This window comes from Dermacentor variabilis, chromosome 1 (genome assembly GCF_050947875.1).
Source record: "Dermacentor variabilis isolate Ectoservices chromosome 1, ASM5094787v1, whole genome shotgun sequence".
Lineage (NCBI taxonomy): Eukaryota > Metazoa > Arthropoda > Arachnida > Ixodida > Ixodidae > Dermacentor > Dermacentor variabilis.
This window is the reverse complement of record NC_134568.1, coordinates 146670334-146686736: the sequence shown is the minus strand read 5'-3', so window position 1 is coordinate 146686736 and position 16403 is coordinate 146670334. Positions and strand designations below refer to the sequence as shown.

At 48.8% G+C, this 16403-nt stretch overlaps 1 protein-coding gene across 4 annotated transcripts in view; it reads left to right on the top strand.

The window, feature by feature from the left end:
• LOC142586075 (GTPase-activating Rap/Ran-GAP domain-like protein 3) overlaps positions 1 to 16403 on the top strand; it is a 567772-nt gene that overhangs the window by 449428 nt on the left and 101941 nt on the right. For 3 of the 4 annotated variants that reach the window (XM_075697339.1, XM_075697344.1, XM_075697351.1), the window contains exons 4-5: positions 1682 to 1714; positions 15189 to 15270. In XM_075697339.1, the coding sequence (XP_075553454.1) occupies positions 1682 to 1714; positions 15189 to 15270 (115 nt within the window). The remainder of the gene's footprint in view (positions 1 to 1681; positions 1715 to 15188; positions 15271 to 16403) is intronic. The other variant, XM_075697347.1, reaches the window with a different exon arrangement.

Here is a 16403-nt window from a genome sequence, read left to right as displayed (position 1 = left end):
TTTCAAGGCTCACGTGAAGCGGCTATATGCCCAGTGGATGGCCGATGGCCTTTACGCCCTTACGCCGACGGGACGCGTGCGAAGGCCAGATATTGCACTGCTGTGCCAGTGGATCGTAGATGCATGGGGGATGATCCCGGCCGACATGGTACGCAAGAGTTTCAAGAAGTGTGCCATAAGCAACAGCCTAGATGGTACCGAAGATGATTACGTCTTTGAGAGCGGCGATGAAGCCTCAGACGGCAGCAGTGAGAGTGGCGACGATTGACAATTGAACGACAGCACTGACAACGTTGCGGCAGTCGTTTTCAAATATATTTGTTTTGAAAACTAAAATGGTGACTGTTTGCTCAGTTGTAACTTCCTAGTCCTCATTTTTTCAGGTAAGTGTGCGGGTTATACGCGAGGATATTTTTTTTTATTTCATGGGGTTCAAAGTTAGGGGTGCGGGTTATATGCAAGGGCGGGTTATACGCGAGTAAATACGGTAATTTGAATAAAATTAAGCTTCTTCTTCATTTTTAAATTTTTGTTTTCTTTCTGCGCGCATCCTGTCCACTTCTGCTTCTGTTGTCCGTGTGTCTGTGGCGCAGTAATGTTGCAAGATGTAATATTACTGATGACTAGTACAAGATGAACTAGCATTACAAGATGAGCTTACACCAACTAGCCCAAATCTCTGCTCTACCGCTCTTCTTTTCAATACTATCATTGCGCTAAATATCAATTAACTCCATCAGTAGATGTTATTCTCCAACTCGGTGTATTAAAGTTGGGTGGAAATCGTGTCGGTCTGTACTCGTACTGAGCGGCGGGCAGAGTTGCACGAAGAGAAAGGAAGATGGGAGAGGGATGGTTGCCAGTAAAGACAAGCGTACGTCGACACCAGTTGACCTACACCGTGCCACCAACACGCTATGTGCTCTAGGTAAAATAGAGAAAAGCAGCCAATGAAGCAATCACAGAGCAGTTTCGACAACGTACTCGAAGTGAAACTCGCGCCTGCAGCGTATAGCTGCGCATGGAAATGGAAACTGCGCGGAGGTTTCTTTCTTTCCTTCTTTCTCTCTTTTTTTTCTCTTTCTTGTTACCACGCTCTAAAATCATGGAGGAGCGGTTTATACTGAGACAAAAATATGCAGCTCTACCGAACCAAATTAAGCGCACAACCGGCCCTAAATTTTGTGACACGAGCCCTGCCATGAGTCAGGTGGGGAAATGGTGTGTGACTAATGTGCGTCACCAAGCCAAAACAGTGCCCGGAAGCACTTATCAGAGCGGGCTCGCTGCGAAGAAGGTAGAGCAAGCTGCATGACGGCGTCTAAAGGAGCCTGAGGAGACTCTCTCTCTCTCTCTCTCTCTCTCTCACCGGGCAATCACTTTGAGCGGGCCTCATGGACCTTCAAGATAAGCTATGTTCCCCCCACTACCAGAGCGCGCTATGACGTTTGCGTCACTGTTCTGTTTCTGCCCGAACGAGTCCCGCAATATATATATATATATATATATATATATATATATATATATATATATATATATATATATATATATGTTCTTCTTGCATCTCTTCCTACCCGCAATGTTTCTAGTACGCGCTCCTTTCTTTGTCGCTTTTTTGTTTGTTTGCTGGTTTGTTGATTTGTTCGTTTCTTTGATTCAAACACCATGGAAACTCTTTCAGGCCTTTTGGACGCAGGGAAAGGATGACGTCTGCGTAAGTTGTGTTCTTTTTTTACGTTTTTTTTTTTGTGTCCCCACCAAAATGAGCCACATTCGACAGCCCTCGAAAGGCTTTCAAACTTTCTTGCCTCAATTTTGCAGTGTTTCTTCGCGTTTCTTTTTTTTTCTGCCTTATTCATATGCCTATTTTTGTGGCGGTCTTCCCCCCCCCCCCCCCCCCGCTTCGTCTCTCGTGCTCTCTCCTTTGACAACCACGTGTCCAAAGACAAGCTTGCCAAAGCGCCTCCTCTCAGTGCATTTTTCTCTTTTGTGTTACATCAGGTAGCTCCTACCCACTCTATTAAAGAACCAGCCTTTTGACCTCCTTCTACCCCTCCCCCCCCCTTTTCTTTTTGAGTAGACTAGGAAACAGGCGCGGAGAAACAGGAACTTGGTGATTTGAATTCTTGACCGTCACTTACTTATATGATATCATAATTAATCCTCCAATAAACAGCAATTACAATGTAACTAAGGACGGAGAGAAGCGATGTGTCACCTGCGCTCGACGTAGCGTATAGCACCGGCTTTAGAAGCTCGTTTATGACATACGCTCCCGGAGTCATAAAGAAAGAAACAAGGCGACTGCGAACGCCGACTGCAAAATGACAGGACTATGGTGGAGGTACGTTAAATAACGGCGTAATTGATCTTTAACCTCGGACAGCAGGTCAATACTCTTCAAAAGTAAAGGCAAACCACCTTGTTATTAAGCTTACCTAATTCATAACCTGTCCTTCAGCGATAAAATATGGACAAGGCGTCATTCTCTTTTCATCTATCTTCCGCAAGCAGCAGTTATGGCTACTTCTTTTCACTTGGTGCTGCGTAAGTCGTTAATATGCAAATAAACAAGTACTAAAATATAAAAATAAATAAAAGCTAATGCATATGGAGAAGCTTTGTACCAAGTAGCGTAAGCCAGGTTTAATTTTTTTTATAGAGAACATATATGATTATGCGCTTAGTATGTACGTTGTACAATATAAAAGCCCATAGAGCTATCTTTTGTGTACCTAAAGGATTACGATTGGTCGTTGAAATTTCTTGTTCTATCAGCTCCTTAACCTACGTTTATGTAAAAATGTGGACGGCTTAAGCTTATCAGCAAAAGAAAGTGACAGCGATGACTAAATGCGCTTTTCGGTGGCCTAGATCACAATGTGGTGCGCAAATTTGAACGAAAGACGCACGAAGCTAAAGAACGCTGCATGAAATCAACTATGCACGAATTTTGGCACTGTTCTGTCAGCGTTTGAAATGACTCTTTCTCATTTAGTCTTCTTAATGAAACGCGACCTCATCAGATAGCCATTTCTGTGACAAACCAGGGACTGACGTGTGGAAAAGCTTTTGAATTAGGCTTAAGTTTCTAGTTGTATGACTGTTTTCTTTTCTTTTTCTTCGTGTTATGTGTCACAGTTTTACATCTAGTGACAGTCTACCAAAGGCACTTTATTAGGCACTAAGTGGGCGAGAACTGACTTGAAGGTGACAAAAGTATCATTTTTTTTCTTTCACGAGACATTATGGTGCCTCTGCATTAACCAAATTTTTTTGTTATATATATGTATGTATGCATAAGGGGATTCGTGGTACTCGACTTTGTTTAGTTACAACGATAGGAACACAGCAGACAATGAAGCTGGATAAAGCATAGGTGAAATAATTTTTGTGTTTAAATGAAATGTAGAAACAATAAGGTAAATTAAAATTAAAGTGAGTGAAAGGACAACTTGCCGTAGCTGGAAGCCGAATCCACACACACACACACACACACGTGCACACGCACGCGAACACGCACACACGCACACGCACACATGCACACGCACACATGCACACGCACACGCGCACACACACTGAGACGGTTTGGCGGCCTATAGGTTTGCCCTCACCACACCGCCCCTTGCCTCGATATATGTATATATCTCATCTTCGCCTCACACTAGCACTTCAGGCAGAGCAGCGCTCGTAGTACCTCTGTCACTGTTCGCATTACACTCGATTTGTATGGAGCCATGTATTCCAGCGTCTCAGGAGTGGACTATGATTGCAGACCGCAGTCGTGCAGCACGAGCTGCGCCTCATGCGAAGCCACGAGACGCTCGAGGCCGACGCGGGACGCTGCTTTTCTGACGGGCGCGTCTCTGATCGATTCTGAGCGTACTGACACGGCGGCGTCTGGACGTACGAAAGGAACAGAAAACCGAGCCGCCGCGTTCCTCATCTCCTTGAAGGAGGCATTTCGTGTCTTTTTCATCTGCCGTTGCTGCTGATTTCGCGCGAAGCTCGTTCCGCCGCAGCGTCATCGTTGCAGACAGCCCGGCTAGTGGACAATCTCAGCGGGCTCTCCCACCTCCGCTTTTTATAGCGCACCTCTTCCCCTACCCCGAGCTGCGCCATTGACGCAAACGTGGCTTCGTGTCCGGGTCGCCCGAATTCGCAGCGTGCGGTGAGGCCGCGTGAACAAAATGACGCCCAACGGCTCCTTTCAGGCGCACGAATGTCGCGCGCGCGCGCTGCGCGGAGAGCTGCGAAACCCCGAGCGCGGACGAAAAGAAAGAGCGCCGGTACTTTCGTGATCGATCTCGCCTGAAGTTTCACTTTTTTCTATCATCGCTCTGCCGACGCTTCCCTCGAGCAGCTCGAGTTCGCTTTGGCATTCTGATGACTTTATGGCTCTATTAAATATGCTGCATGTTATTCTAGCAGCGTCTCTATTTGAGTTTCTTCTTTTTCTTCTGCCTGCAGAAGCAAAGCGCCAAACGCAATTCGGAAAGGCGCTTCTGAAAAGCGTATCATATCCGGGCCACGTATCTGGCTCTCTGCTGGACCCTTTTCATCTCGCGGCGTTGGTGGCCGATGCCCGTGTGCTTCGCAATACCTGTAAACTTTTGCGGGAAGCACATATACGAGAAAATTTCCCGCCCAATTCCTTTTCTTGTCTGGTAGCGCTCCGAGATACACGCTCTGTGTTTCCCGTTGCCGGGTGACGTGATCGGTTTCTCACTGGCCCCTACGTCTGTTCCCCCTTTGCCCGCCCTTCCGTCCCTTTCGATCGCCGAATGATCCCCCCCGGTCACCTCCTCTCCCCGGCTCCTGCTGCTCGGGCGAGCCGGCTGGCCCGTGTGCCAACCGAAGCCCTCGAAGGCTCGCCACCTCCAGCCGCGCCTGCAGCGACGGGTTTGCCTTCGGGTTTGCCGGGTTTGCCTTCTCTTGTTTGCCTTCCTGCGCTACGCCGCTTCCCGGCGACCAGAAACGCGCTGCTTCCCTCGGTTGCAATCTTCGCGGCCGCGCGTCTCCCGATGTAGAGGGATGAGTGGGGTTTAGAGCCGGCTTGTGGGCCCGTCAAGCTGGCCTTAATTGGGACAGCGGTTGTTGGGTCATACCGCGCCGTTTTTCTTTCTCTCTTTCATCGCTAGTGCGAAGCTCGAGGAACGTAGCGTAATTCTGCGCCGCAGTCTACCTGCACGATTAGGGAATACACCAAGGTGTTGCCACGAACTGACTGCGGCGTCACGTGTGGGAACAATTATTGCAAGTTGCATTTTTGGTGCGCAATAATTTCCAAGGCCTCTTGGCTTTATTATTTATTTTCGTTTTCTGTTCTACGTCTTTTCTTCGGGATGAAAAGCGTCCTTCGTCAAACCCCAGCCACAACGTTAGCCGTTTCTTTAATGACTTTTCTTCTCTCGTATAGCGCCCGGTATTAATTCTAGATCACCGTTAATTCCAGCTGTAACTTATAAACAATTATTATTGCTTATCTCAGATTTGATATTGTCTGCCTGTTCAAATTAGTGCACGCGTATAAAGGCTAAATGGTCTGACGGGAGTTGTCTGCTGACAAGGAAAAACAAACAAAAAAACGTCATTTTCTGATAGTGAATGCAGTAAATAAGAAAAAAAAACTTGCACATTACGCGAAAACACCACTTATCCGCAAATCATATGGTATAGCTGTTCCTTGCCATTCCGATGAGTTCTTTCGACTCTTCCTGCCTGGTTTTCTTGCGTCTATGGGCGATAAACAAGGCGCATTGATGCATCAGCGGGTGTGTGTACGGTGCTGCAGCATTTTCTGATCGTCACAGCGCCGGTGCCCGCGCACAGCACGCGCCAACAACGCGCGCAACTGCCAAGGTAAATATACCTGGTAGCGAAGCTTCCATAGGAGCCCATACGTTCAAAACATGGCGGTCCATCGGCGGTCCATGGTGCTTAGCGCCATCTGTATGTGCTGGGAACACTTCCGGCGGAAGAAAAAATAATGTGACGCCATGTCCGTTAAAAGCAGAAGTGACGTCATTTTGTTTTCGAAGGCGCGAAATTTGTTTTGTTGTTCTTCCTTTGGAGCTATATATTCAAGTGCCCCGCCATTCGACTTTATGGGCGTTTCGAGCTTTCAGCGTGGCAAGCGATGCAGGAAAAGGCCAGCCGTACGGTTGTCGAAATCGCATCTTTGCACAGAACATACTTTCTTTGGAGGCCGACGAAAGCTTTAGGTGTAGAGTGCTGATCCTAAGCCCGTCGGCCAGCGCAGCCGCACGAAAACAACTACACAATTATCTGGCGGTCGTAACTCACTACTTTTGACTGAACAGATTAAGAAGCAATGAAGCTACCCGCGTCACCAAATTCAGACAAACTTCGACAAGCAAGAAAGCAGAAACTGTGAGGGGGGCGTATTTCAACAGGTGATACGAGTGCGCCGTTCTGCCCATTTCAAGACGTGCATTGCATTGCGAGTGATGGTGGCGTCAACGCCCCCTGTAGCGATGGGCGCTGAAAAAAAATGCATTTATTAATAATAATAAAATTAAACTTGTATTTTTTTAACTCGTCACGAATATATAAAATTGACTAGGAACATTATTTTCGTTGAATGAATCTAACTGTGTCCCGTTTGAATTAAAAAACGCGTTTTTCTTTCCCAATGTTTGTTCCCTCCAAACCTAGTCGCGCTTCAATCGCTGCTCCCATAACCCCCCGTGCTGATGTCGGTGACAATCTGTACTGAACCGCCTTTCGCCCGAAGCTTCGCGACCTATTTGAATCGACCTTGCAACTGCCGCCGCACGAGTGTCGCGGCCGTTGATTCGGAGGAGCGGCTCGCAGCGCCGAATTTACGTATAAGCTCCGCTGCAAAGCGGAAGGTGCGCTGTGTGTTAGTAGTATAGAAACTGCTGCGAACATTATATGTAAAATCCACGGTCACCGTGCATTTAACACCGTGCAAGGAAAGAGATTGAATTAGGGTTGCTATATTATCCCACCCGATGTTTCTCTCATTTTGTTGGTTCTGTACAGTGCTTGAAGCCTCGTGTGCTCATACGTTCCCACAGTTGTGAGCAGGAACATGCCGCTGGTATACGCTAAAGCGGGATTCAGGCGACGGGACGGATGACCGATTCCCATGAGCAGTGCCGCTGCATCGCGCCGCACACACAATAACGAAGCAGACGAGCTGCTAGTGGTCCGATTCGTTGCAGCTCAGCCACGTTGGCCATGTCACGGTCGTCTGCGAATCGACTCGGCGATCCGTCCTGTCGTGCGAATCCAGCTTAATGCATGGCGTCGAAGTAGCCGCCCTTGGTTACGTAGGAGTTTTACGGAGAGTCAGCACCAGAGTGTTCTTTTTATTGCTTACCTTCTCTTTCTTGACTCTATAGATGAGGCGTATACTCGTAAAGGCTCGTGGTACATGTCGTCTGCTCGGCGCTTCCGGTTCAACGGATGACGGTTCCGGCGCACGATTCTCCATTCGTGGGGCCGGTCGCGCTTGTTCTCCGTGCGCCTTCGTCACAAGGTATCGCCCACGCTGCTAACGGTCGCATCGTTGACTGACCACGAAATCTGAGCGTAGGCAGTAATTTAAAATAATGTGTTAGCCGAATCGCTCGAACGCGTGAATTAGCTATGCGTGCTCTGGCGATTTCGTGCTTATCTTGAATGATGAGTCGCACTTCCTTGTTCTGAAGCGAATTCTTTGGTGCCAACGATAACATTTTCTTTTTTTATTTACTTCATCTCAGTTTTACTTGGCTGATTCAAACATGCATGGTCTGTGCATGAACTATCGGCGGGCAAGTGGTTCCAATCGAAGCTTTTTCTTGGCACGAATGTCTTGCAGCACCAGAACACCAATTTGGTGTTCGATGCAAGGTGAGCTATGTGTACTCAGAGGATTGAAAGACGTAGACCGTAGTTTTTCTCGTATATTTTTCAAAAGGAGCACGAGGCGAGAAACACTAGCCTGATAATCACAAAGCTGCAGTGGTTTCTTTATGAAGAGAAGTCGAAAGCACGTTCATACAGACTCAAGCGTGCGGGAAAGCCAGCTGCAGGCAACGAACACTTCTAGCATGCCTCACATTCCATATCTAGTACAAAATCACAGTGTCCTAAACACAAAGGATATACTGCAGCTTTCAACGCCTTAGATACATTTATAAGAGATGGTACGTTAAAGCGTGGTTAAACCATGCGGACTGCGTGGTTAACATTTTGTTATTGCGCGTGCTCAGGGAAATATTATCAATAATGTGAACAGCAATTCATTTTACAAGCCAAAACATGTATGGTTCATATGCAAACGTCGTAAAACGTATGAAGGTTCGCTGTAACATTATATAAAATTCCAAGTATGTCGTACCAACTTGCCCAAGGATCTACTATTGCAGTGATATGAAACTTCGGAAAGCCAAATGTGTGGAAGGTATTTTGCTTTGGGAAAGAAAAGGGTCTCAGCAGCTGTGCGCACTTGCGCAACGCATTTTATCATTGGCTACGACAGGTGAAAACGTACTATCGGCCAAAAAAGTAAACGGACTACGGCTCAAGTAGCCGGAGCGGCTGTGGTGGACACCGGGGCGCTGCTATCGCGCTCCGCGCGCTGACGACGAGAGTGCCCGAAGTGACGCCAGACTTCGCCCTCGCTCTCACGCGGGGCCTCGACATGTAGATAAATTTCTAGTGCACCGTTCGGTTGCTCTGCTGCTGACGGTCGCGACGAAGGGGACCCTGCGTCGCCGGTAGTCCAGCACATGGCGCTGTCGTACAGTGGCGGGCGGCCGCAGCGAATCAAAGCGCGGCACTCACAGGGAACGAAGACCCGTTGTGATTGTTGTTTTGCTTATATTCAGCTTGTGTTTCCTATTAGTGCATGTCGCCGGCCTCCACCGCTGCTCCATTTTAGGCAGCATAACGCAAGTAGCCGCAACGGCAGCTACGGTGACGCGCGCTCTTTCACGTCCGCGCAATAAGTTAGATAGTGGGAAGCGCTTCGCGGACGTCCGAAGCTATAGCGACGGCGCTCTACGACTCGATGCCAAGGCGAGTATGCCAAGTCATCGCGGTCAACGGCAACTTTTCATCGCACTGAGGACCCCTTCAAGCCATGTAATGCTTCCGTGAATAAATTTTCACGACTGACTAGTTTCTCCGACTTGTCTTCCCAATTATTGCTTCCTGGCCGTACTTTTGTAAAGTTTAATAACGGCCTACGCATTGTAGTAGCTAACTAAAGCAGTTTTCAGAGGCGTCACTCATGGAAATAGTAAACCCACTGCTGGAGGCACTGCCGGAAAAGTAATCTTGACAGAAAAGCCGTGCCCTCAGTAAAGCTTTGCGCCTGTAACTTATCGGGCTGGCGTGAAAAAGCGCGCATCACTATCACCGCCGTTGCAGCTACTTGTGTTATGCAGCCTAAAATGGAGCAGCGGTGGACGCAGGCGACATGCACTAATATTAAACAAAAGGTGAACATAAGCAAAACAACAATCAGAACGGGTCTTCTTTTCTTCTGAGTCCCGCGCTTTGAAGCGCTGCGGCCGCCCGATACTCCACGACAGCGCCATGCGCTGGACTACCGGCGACGCACAGTCCCCTTCGTCGAGAGCGTCAGCAGCAGAGTAACCAAACGGTGCACTAGAAATTTATCAAGCGTGACGAGACCCCACGTGAGAGTGAGGGCGAAGTCTGGCGTCACTCGGGGCACTCTCGCCGTCAGCGCGCGGAGCTAACGCGGAGCGCGATAGCAGCGCCCCGGTGTGGCCCCACAGCCGATCCGGCCACTTGAGCCGTGGTCCGTTTACTTTTTTGGCCGACAGTACGTGTATACCGACGGGCTCTAGCACAAATCTGATATTCACGCCTGAAACCGTACAAAATCACTGACGTCCTTGACCCGAACGGGTCAAGTACGTACAAGTGCGAGTGCGACTCGTCATTCAAGATAAGCACGAAACAGCGATAGCATGCATAGCTAAATCACGTGTTCGATCAATCGGCTAAAAACATATTCCTACACTCAGACTTCGTGGTCAGTCATCAATGCGACCACCACAGGCTCTAGAATTTATCAACGTGGGCGATACCTCGTAATGAAGGTACACAAAGAGCAATGGTGACCGGTCCCGCAAACTGATGTTGAATTCCAATGGCGGAGTCAGAGCAAGTTTTTCTGCTCCTTTCGGAGCAAGTTTGTTCCAATGGCAGAGTGAGGGCGGGTTCCACAGGCTCTAGAATTTATCAACGTCGGCGATACCTCGTAATGAAGGTACACAAAGAGCAATGGTGACCGGTCCCGCAAACCGATGTTGAATTCCAATGGCGGAGTCAGAGCAAGTTTTTCTGCTCCTTTCGGAGCAAGTTTGTTCCAATGGCAGAGTGAGGGCGGGTTCCACAGGCTCTAGAATTTATCAACGTCGGCGATACCTCGTAATGAAGGTACACAAAGAGCAATGGTGACCGGTCCCGCAAACCGATGTTGAATTCCAATGGCGGAGTCAGAGCAAGTTTTTCTGCTCCTTTCGGAGCAAGTTTGTTCCAATGGCAGAGTGAGGGCGGGTTCCACAGGCTCTAGAATTTATCAACGTCGGCGATACCTCGTAATGAAGGTACACAAAGAGCAATGGTGACCGGTCCCGCAAACCGATGTTGAATTCCAATGGCGGAGTCAGAGCAAGTTTTTCTGCTCCTTTCGGAGCAAGTTTGTTCCAATGGCAGAGTGAGGGCGGGTTCCAATGAGAGAGTCGGAGGGGATTCAGAGCGGGAGTCACTCCGTGGAGCAGAAAAAGATGCTCCGCTAAAATCGGCGTAGTGGACCGGAACTCTGCGTGACGTATTTCCTTTACCACGTTTGTCTGATGGGAGGCGCCACCGGTCACGACTCGAGAGGAAGCAAAAGCTGCTGCGCGCTTGGCGAGATATCCATTCCGCACTTTTAAAAAAAACAACAGGTGAACGGCGCTGAAGAGGCAAGTGACCGGTGCGGCGGTACTGGGAGCAAACAGCGGAAGGAAATGACAACACGCAAGGTATCCTGGGTAACTCTGTGATAGAACTTCCGCTTCCGCCTTGCTCCGGCGGCGCAGGTTGTGTTCCACTCGCGGATCCGGAGGCGTTGCTCTGCGCCAGAGTCGAGTGCTCGCTCGCGGAGTCCGTCGGCTGCTCCGACTCCGCCATTGGAATTCAACATGAGAATCGTGCTGTTGCGACGGGGGGTTGGAAGATGGGGAATTCACTTCGCTCGTGGAGCAGTAAGGGAACGTGAGGCTGGGTCCGATATTCAGGACGTTTGACAAACACGTATATATTTACATATTTACAAGCAAATTCACCATAATACAGAAAAGTTCATGTTGAAGTTGTAGCAGCCGATGACTCCCGCCGTCCATTGCTCGTTTTATGCCCTGCGTGGTCATTGTTCAGTTACTTCCCCAATCCGGCGTCAGGAGGCCGATGACATCAGGTCCCGCCAATCCGGAGTTCGGTTGCCTTTTCCCCCAGAAGGAAGCTTTGTCGGAAACGCACGCACATCACTGGGCACAAATAATGAAAGGTGATGCGTACGTCGACTCCGATTGTACACTGACTGCGTCCCCAGCATGGACATGCCAATTTGTGCGGCGGAGACGTGATGGCCGTATCCATGCTAATTGCTGAAACCTCTCTCGAACGAAATACTACCGCGCTGGTCATAAATCATCCGTTTTGAGAGTCAGTGAGTAAAAGCTTTATTGAATATAAAGAAAATAAGGCACGATGGGTTGGCCCACTGGCACGAGCGACTCGCTGGGCTTGGTCCAGAAGAGCCAATTGCCTTTCCCGACCCTCGTCCGCAACCATGCCTCGAACTCCCTATTCCTCATTAGTGGATGTTGGTGTATTATGGGGCTGTCTGTGTGCGGAGGCCTCCTGGAGCACTCCCATTTGATGTGTTTTAGTGTGGGTGTGTCTGTGCACCACGGGCACGCGTCAGTGAACCTCGTGGGGTGTATTCTGTGTAGGTGGTGCAGGTTGGGGTATGTAGTCGTCTGAATACGACGCCTGTCCCTCTCCTGTTGGCTGTTTAAATCGGAGTGAGGATCTCCAAAACGTCTCCGCTCCTGCCTTTGCTGTAGGAGGATGTCACGGGAATTCGGTGGAAGGTCGTCGCTAGGCCATGCTGTTGCTCGGACGTTTAATCCTTGAGCGATATGGTCTGCCCTCGCATTTCCTGCCAGTGCCTCGTCTACCGGACACCATATGATAGTGTGGTGCCACTCTAGTTGATTGCCTAAAATATTGAGTATTGATCGGGCTTCCGTTCCGTTTAGAAACAGGCGACAAGCCGCTTGTGAGTCGGATAATACGACAGCCGAATTGGTTCGGCGATCGGCCAAGGCGATGGCTGCAACCTCTGCCACGCAGGCCGAGGTGGTTTTGAAGGATGCCGTTGTTATGTTGTTCTTACATGTAGCGACTATGGTGAAGGTGTCTGAGCTGGTTCGACTAGCATCCGTATAATGCACTGCCGGTCCCATGCCAAAACGTCTGTGCAGAGCCTTTACCCATGCACTGCGTCGTCCGGGATGGTACTTGGGGTGCATGTTTTTGGGAAATGGGGCCACCGCGATGTGCGATGGAACGTTGCGGTCTATCTGTGCCGTTTCTTCTCCGCAATACTGGGGTCTCAGGGGAAAGCCCAACCTCGCCGATACTTCCGTGCGCTGAGCTGAAGAACAAAGTCGTTCTTTCTGAGCATATAACGTCGCGACTGCGTAATAGTCAAAAGTACTGTGCAGACCCAGTGTTGCGTACTCCAGGGTAGCGTACCGTACTGCTGCCGAGAAGTAGCGACGCCTGCCTATCGAAGCTCGACCGACATTACTTATTGGGTAGCGTGGCGTTGTCGGCGGGCCGCAGGCATCCGGTAGATCATGGCGACCAATCAGGGGCGAGACGATTTGCTAGTGCGAAACTTGCACGGTTTTTTCAAAGGTAGTTGAAAGAAAATAAGAAGAGCATGAAGTATGAAGTCTCAGGTCTCTCAAAAGTACATTTCGGAGCCCCTTAAATAGGCTCTCTACAAGTGTGGGCGGGATCTGGCTTCCGTCGATGACACGTGACAGGCACGGAGAGAGGGCCCCTCCTCCTGCAATACCGAGCACGGAAGGGAGAAGTCGATCCTCTTTTCGACGAATCCGGGGAGAAGGTCGGGTGAATGACCTCTCCGGCGCCGTGGGGTCCGGTCAGTAGAGGGTAAGGGCATGACGTATCACCCACGGTGCCACGACCATGAGAGGTGAAGGGGATGAGGTAGCACCCACGGTGCCACGACCATGAGAGGTGAAGGGGATGAGGTAGCACCGACGGTGCCACGACCATGAGAGGTGAAGGGGATGAGGTAGCACCGACGGTGCCACGACCATGTAGAGGGGAAGGGGATGAGGTAGCACCCACGGTGCCACGACCATACCGAACACCAGTCCCTCGAATCTCTCTGGGCTAGCGCATTCGGGGAGACCAAGGGCGGCTTTGAAGGCTTTTCTTATTATTGTGTTTGCCTGTGTGATCTCTTGGTTTGTCAAGGCCTGATACGTAAGGGCGTATGTGATGCGGCTAATTGCGAATGCGTGAACCAGCCTGATTGTTCGCCCTCAGTTAGACCGTCTCTGCTTCTTGCCACTCTCCGTATCATTCTAGCCACGATTCCTGCGACCCCGTTTAGTTTTTGAAGGGTGTGGGATGGGCCAGCGTTCTGCTGTATCCACATCCCCAATATTCTGAGTGTCTACACTTCACGAATCGGCGCCCCGTCGAGAGTCAGAGTCATTGGCACCCAGTTCTTCTTTCTTGCGTATTTCACACGCACCCGAATGAATTCCGATTTTTGGGTGCGCACGCCATGTCCGCTGCCCTCGCGTATTCCACGACTGCACCTATAGCCTTCTTAAGAGTTTCTTGCTTGTCCCCATAGGACCCCTGGTGAGCCCAGAACGTGATGTCATCGGCATATATCGCACATCCGAGATTCGGGTCTTTATCTAGCTCCCCAGGGCTAGCTTTCTCATGCCCACATTAAATAGCAGTGCAGAGAGTATAGCTCCCTGAGGGATGCCTCTGTCGGGACAGTTGAAGGTGTCGGACCTCGTAGAGCTTAATCCCATTGTGGCCGCGCGGTCACTGAGGAACGAGCGCACGTAGTTATAAATTTGTGTACCGCAGTTCACCGCTTCCAGTCCCTCCAGAATCCTTTGAGAACCATATTGACGAGGCAGTCGGCCCGTTGCCCATAATCGCGCGAGCCGTAACCGGAGGGTGTGGCGGCGTGAACGGCCGTTCACAACAGTGCGCAGGAACCGTCATCTCTTGAACCGGAAGCGCCGAGCAGACGACCCGTCCCATGATCCGTTATGAGTTTACGCCTCACCCATTGCCTGCTGCGCGTAGTTTGCGTCACAACCTCGCTTTATGGGGCATGCAGACAGACTTTCCACCGCAAATAGATACGTGGGACGTAAAAGCGTGCGGTCGTCCATATCTTCCATGCGCTACGTACACAGTGTCTGGCCTCTCCACCTAGGAGTACCACTTTAATTTAAGTGGCGTCAAGTTTTCGGAGAGGTACACAGAGGCAGGAGACAATTACCTCGGTCCTCCTATTGATAGGGCTCTATCGGCATACTTACATCTGAAGTAGAATACAATAGTCAGCTAGTTGGTGAGCGATAACAGTAAAAAAACAGCGCGTGTCTTATTTCTTGTCCCCTTTTGCACGCTATTTTCTTTTGTGTGTGTGATGATTCGACACATCTGCGCCGTCACGAAATCGCTATCTAACATGACTATATGAATGACCAAAAGAAGCGCGCAGTGTTACAGCGCAGTAGCAATAGTTGTTGCGTGACAGTAGCATGCGCCTTTGTGCATCACTTGGTTCAACTCTGTAAGGATTGCGCTTGTTTGCTGGAGTTCATTATTTTGAACGCATGAAAAAAAAATATAGAATTTTTTCCCGCGGTACTCCCGAGCCAATAGTGCACACTTCGTACAGCGCTAGACGGCAGATTGATATACAGCCACGTCATGGAGGAAGGATGGGGGGGGGGGGGGAAGGGCAGGGCACCTGCAACCGAATAATATTCTGTCTTTTACTTTTCTCTAGCTAACCGCCTGACGCCGCGTTCTTTTCTGCCTTGCAGCTGTTCGGCTCACCGAGCACGCCCGTGCTGGAGAACCCAGAGTACCAAACACGCTGGTACTTCAAGTATTTTCTTGGCAAACGTAAGTATTTGTTCTGCTTCTATGACACTATGTTTATCGTTTGATTTACTGGACCAACCCTTCCATGCTCTTTGAACATAGATCCTTTCTAAATTGCTGTCAGTACGTGTCAAAATCATTACATGGTGCCCCAGAAAAATCAAATTCGCCGTTCGCATGAACGAAGTTTGCGTGCGCGGGACGCTGGAAACGCTTTGTGAGGTGTCCGTGATACATGGAACAAACGACGCGCGAGGCACAGGAAGGCGGCAACGTCCTCGACCTGGACTGTATTTTACTGCCACTGCATGCGCCAATTATCTTCCTTTCTTTCTTTTTCTTTCTTCCTTTCTTTCTTTCTTTCTTTATTTATTTATTTATTTATTTATTTATTTATTTATTTCAAATTGTTTTAGACACAAATTTGTATGGAATGACAAGGCTAAAGGCAGATATCTGCCTGATGTGGGCTCTGTCATCCATACATTGCTAAAGATATAGGCGGTATTAAAGAAAGAGAAAACAACGTAGTAATCGACACACGGCGAGTACATAATGAAAGGAGTTATACAAAACAAAAAGTAAACAGAAAGAGACATGGTACAATTTTGTAAACAAAGCGCGCAGTGAGTTTGAAGTAAAGCAATTATAACAAAGAAAATATGATACAATATCAAGAAACGCCGAGATATCGAAAAAGAAAATAGGAACTGAGACTTAATGTGCAAGAAATTTGATCAAGTATTCACAAAGGTCGACAAACTCTTATTGTGAACATGATATAAGATGCATTTTCATAACCTTTTTGAAATCACTTGGCGATTTGCATGTTTTAATACTACCAAGTGTGCTTGAATGTTGGTTTAAGAAATTTGGGATTAAATAATAAAGGTTTTTCGTATCATTGTTTGTCCGGCAGCGAGAAGCGATAATATAGTTGTGTATTGGACCATACTGACGGTTAGAAGAGAGGTATGTGTGTTTCAAAGAAACTAGACTCGTTTTTAATTACTTCTGCCCGTATATACGTAGCCAGTCTTAGTTGAAATAGTTGATTAAGTTTTAATATCCCGTGCTTTAAGAAGAGCTCAGCTGTATGATCACGGCGGCCTAGGTTTTTAATGCAACGAATATCTCTTTTTTGAAGAATAATT